Source organism: Alexandromys fortis, unplaced genomic scaffold (assembly GCF_014885135.2).
Source record: "Alexandromys fortis isolate MF-2015 unplaced genomic scaffold, M_Fortis_MF-2015_v1.1 scaffold_267, whole genome shotgun sequence".
Lineage (NCBI taxonomy): Eukaryota > Metazoa > Chordata > Mammalia > Rodentia > Cricetidae > Alexandromys > Alexandromys fortis.
Genome location: NW_026068157.1, coordinates 181,713 through 186,603, shown reverse-complemented (window position 1 = coordinate 186,603; position 4,891 = coordinate 181,713). Strand labels below are relative to the sequence as shown.

General features: G+C 38.6%; 1 protein-coding gene across 1 annotated transcript; it reads right to left on the bottom strand.

Moving 5' to 3' along the window:
* Window positions 1-2,523: 2,523 nt before the first annotated feature.
* On the bottom strand, window positions 2,524-3,456 carry LOC126491695 (vomeronasal type-1 receptor 4-like). Its single transcript, XM_050127526.1, has one exon. The coding sequence runs from the start codon at window positions 3,454-3,456 to the stop codon at window positions 2,524-2,526; it is 933 nt and encodes a 310-aa protein (XP_049983483.1).
* Window positions 3,457-4,891: the final 1,435 nt, after the last annotated feature.

Below are 4,891 nucleotides of genomic sequence, written 5' to 3'. Positions count from 1 at the left end.
CTTCCCCCACTTTCCCTTCCCCTTCCTCTCCAGTCGAAAGAGCAGTCAGTGGTCCTTGTCCTGTGGGAAGTCCAAGATCCTCCCCCCTCCATCCAGGTCTAAAAAGGTGAGCATCCAAACAGTCTAGGCACACACAAAGCCAGTACATGCAGTAGGATCAAAACCCAGTGTCATTGTCCTTGGCTTTTCAGTCAGCCCTCATTGCCAGCCACGTTCAGAGAGTCTGGTCTGATCACATGCTCCATCAGTCCCAGGTCAGCTGGCCTTGGTCAGCTCCCATTAGATCAGCCCCACTGTCTCAGTGGGTAGATGCACCCCTCGCAGTCCTGACTTCCTTGCTCATGTTCTCCCTCCTTGTGCTTCTCATTTGGACCTTGGGAGCTCAGTCCAGTGCTCCAATTTGTGTCTCTGTCTCTTTCTCCATTCATCACCAGATGAAGGTTCTCTGGTGATATGCAAGATATTCATCAGTATGGCTATAGGATAGGGCCATTTGAGACTCCCTCTCCTCAGCTGCTTAAGGAACTAGCTAGGGACATGTCCTTGGACACCTGCGAACCCCTATAGAGTCAAGTCTCTTGACAACCCTAAAATGGCTCCCTTAATTAAGATATATACTTCCCTGCTCCCATTTCCACCCTTCCTCCAGCCCTCTATTGATGAAAATAGCATCTGTCCTGTAGGCGAATATTTGGACTTGGTGGTGGTGTTCTTTGTTGTTTAGATACTTTTTGAATTCATGAGGTTCCATTTATTGTTGTACCTGCTAAATAAGTGTTCTGTTTAGAGTATTGTCCCCAAATGTGATGCATATAGTGCTCTTCCCTACTTTCTCTTTTATCAGGTTCAGTGTTTAGTTTTTATGTTGAGGTCTTTGATATATTTGTGCTTGATATTTGTGCTGGGTAATGAATATGGATCAATTTGCATTTTTTTTTACTTGCTGATCCTTGTAGATCAAAAGCATTCATTGATACATTCTCCTTTTTTCCCAGAGCACATTTCTGGCTGATTTATCAAAAGCTGTTTTTAAAAATTCTTCTCTTGTACATTATACCCTGAGGGTAATTTTCCCTCTCTCCATTTTCCATGTTTCCTTGTACTGATTCTTTGGTTTCATGGGCGGCTGGGTCAGTGTGTGCTGGATGCTGTGAGCATCTGTCATATGTGGAACGTTGCTGTATTGCAGCTATTTGCTGTTATGTTCTTTCACTGCCTCTGACTGTACACTCAATAATTTACTATTCAAAACCCAAACACGACAATTGTGGTTCATTCTACATACAGAACATGGAGATACACTTGAAGTAAAATATAAATTCACAGAAAAAGGGAATTGTGAATTGATAAGTTAATCTTTGACAGTAAGTATTATATACTTCATGAACAAAGAGGAGAGGTTGATTAAAGAACTGAGGCTGGAAGTACAGTTCCTTTGTGCTGTGGTGTGCTGCTAGTCTAGAGGCCTTGGAAGCCAATATGCTTCATTCTATTAGTTCATGTGAGATATTGGCCAAATTCCCTCCCTGCAGAGCAGGTCAGTGTTTTATTTTAGTTATAGTTTTGGCAGTTAACTGTCAATACTAAAACAGATGTTAAACTCTTGATGGTGCTCCCCTAAAGAAATTTTGCAGTACCACAGTAGGCTTAAATATTCTTCAAAAATCCTGATTTTCCTCAGATCGGACTCTAGGGCATTCCAATTTTGAATGTTTGGATTCAGAGTTTTACTATGTCACCTAGGCTGCACTCAAATCCACAACTATTTCTTCCCCAGAGCTTGGATAACAAAGTATGTGCTGCTTACTAATCCACTTGTATTCTTCCATCTGTCATTTAACTTAAATTATTCATCTGATTCTTACCTAAATAACTGTCCACAGTGTTTAGCATTTTCTATAAAGTTTCTAAAATTCAACTCTAAAAATTTTCATTTGAAAGTTTATCTCTCTCTGACTTTTAAAAATGAAATGATGTCCCATGTGTAATCTTTACAGTGTTGTGAATATATTTTAGAATTTAGAAACACAACATCGATTGAGTCTACATTCTCTTCAGTGATCAAACTTGCATGTCTTCATTTCCATCCCAAAGCTGTTTTGAACATTTTCATCTCTTTAAAGTTTCTCTCTTTTGCTGACATCCAGCAACATTGACTTTGCAATTTAGAATATAGATCTGTATACACACCTGCAATGGTTAATTTTGGATATAAGATGAAATGCTGATTGACATCCCATTCTCACAGAAGCTCACTTAAGTCACCATAATTCACATATTCCCACAGCTTAATTATCTCATCCACTGTGACAGTATTTATGGAAATAATGATTGGTAATTGTTTCAGTACTTATATAACACAGTGCGAATTGCCTTTGTCCCACGCCAACACACAAACAGTGTTTAAATGACATTTTGTAGTATACTGCATGTCCTGTGAAGGTTCATGTTGACATTATATACACAAATAGAACTTCATAGAGAAATGAAGGAAGATATGCAGAGGCCACAGATTTTAGATTTCTAGGCAACTGTAAGATAGATTACTGTCTGGAAAGAACAGGTACACCAAATCCTGAAAAGTGAAGTGTAGTGTCTGATGAGCAGAAAGGGACAGAATGCTGGGAAGCATGCTGACATAGCCACACCAGTGTTGGACAACCACTTAGTGACTACATCTTGTAAAGACAGATAAGCTGTAAAGACAATAGAGACTATATAGAAGAGAACAAAACAGCTCACTAGAATGAGGATGCTTTGGGTTGCTCTGGTCTCAGGTGATGACTTAGGAGACAGGGAACTGTGGATGTGTTGAACCCTTTCCTTATGGTTGAACAGGATAAACACCATGTAGCTACTGGCCCACATCATCATTCCCATGAAGATGACATCATTGAATATATGCAGGATTATATTAACTGTGATGATTTTTCTTCCAGGATTCATAACAACACAGTATCCAAGATCTACTATCCCAGTAATATTTCTTTGACCCTTTATATCAGTTGTATACAGAGGAATGATCAGGTATACCAATATCTGGAGGGTCCAGCACAGGCCCAGGGAAGGACCAATGATCCTGGGAGCTCTGACTTTGAGCTTTGCCCACATGGAATTACTGGGACTGATGGTGATGGCCTGAAAGACACTCATCAGGGATGTGGAGCCAAGGGATACTCCTCTGGCAACTCTATGAAAATATAAGGTAAGGCTACATGAAGCATAATCTAGAAAGTGAGTCTGACTAAAAGCAGCTATTGTCTGAGGGATTCCTTTGCAGAGAACAATGACGTTGGCTGTGGTTAAGTGTTTGACAATCAGGTCTGTGGGCTTCTTTGTCCTGTTTCCACAGAAGTCAGCAATAATTAAACAGAAAAGCAAGGCTGAGTTCCCCAATATTCCCAGTAGAGTCTGGGACAGAAAGAAGAATCCTACAGCCACATCTCCGGAGGCCATTCTGTCAATGTTCTGTGCCAATGTCATCAGTTTTTGAGGACAGTTTTGAAACAAGTTCCATGATTTTCTTCTTAGCAACTCAAGCAGTATACTGCATAGACAATATCATCTTATGTTCATAAGTAATAGTAAAAGTTTTTCTGTCTAGGAAAGCATTTGCTGGTTCTCAATGAATACCTGTAGTTTAAATTTCAGATAATTAACTGGGAAATTGTTGTAATGTTAAACATTATATTGGCATTAATAACTAATACAATTTCCCAAGTGCTTTAGAATTAATTGATACCTTAACATTCAAAAGTTCACTGGTGATAGGGTGTACTAATGAAGATGCATTCAGTTGAGTGCAGACACACAACAGGTTTCCAGCGACCCAACAACTAGCAAGAGGCAGAGACTTACCAGAAAGGAGACTGCGCAAGTCCACAGGGAAAAAAAAAGAAAAACACTTCTTAAGCAAGAAAGGAAAGTTGGAGTCTACTTCCTTTAAAATGTGACCCCTAATAGGTCAATAATTATGTAGAAATTGTATCACATCCAAGAGCATTTTAGCAATATAATCTGTGCTCATATGTTAAAAATTAAAAAAGACATAGATGTGGGTGTGTTTAAAAAGATAGTAAATGTGGGTGTAATGGAAAAGTATAAGCACAATCAAAATATATGACACAAATTATATTACTCAAAGATATAAAGGACAATAAACAATAGAAAAAATAGGACATGAACAAAGTTGAGAATAAAGCATAAAGGGTAATAAAAAATTAGAAGAGAAAATAGTGGCTGTGGTGCTTTGAATAGGTATTCCACCCATAGGCTCATGTGTTTAAGGGCTTTGTTCGAAGGGAATATCAACATAAAGAGGGGTAGCCCTGTTAGATTAGGTGTGGTCCTAATGGAGGAAGTGTGTCACTATGGGAGTGCTGTTCAAGATTTCTAAGTGCAAGTCTGGCTTGTGTGGTGTAGTCATCTTTTGCTGCTTGCCAGCTCCTTTTCTATCAGTCTGCCTGCCTGTTGGCATGCTTCTTGCGATAATAATATTGTCCTAAATCTGTGAAACTACCTGGTCTCAATGAAATGTTTTCCATCATAAGAGCTGCTATATTCATGGTGTCTCTTCACAGCAATAAAAACAAAAAAAGACACAGACCATTAGACACCAGGAAAAAAACATTGAAGTCTTTGTCAGCACATTCATATGTAACTGTATTTACATATGTCTGTGGACGTATGTGGGTTATGTTTGCTTTTAAGTGTTTTGAAAATTCTTTCCTTATCTTTAAATTGTGCATTGTGAAAAATTCCATCACATATAATCATGTCTACAAATATATTTATAGCAATTATCTTAATGTGTTTAGGGCAGGGTGATATGAAAATATTTATTCCATAGGCAGATTCCTGTTGAGTTTCTTGTATTTTTTTGTAATGAAAT

Excerpts from the sequence above, each read along its gene's own strand:
- LOC126491695 (XM_050127526.1), bottom strand. The coding sequence starts at position 3,456 with ATGGCCTCCGGAGATGTGGCTGTAGGATTCTTCTTTCTGTCCCAGACT.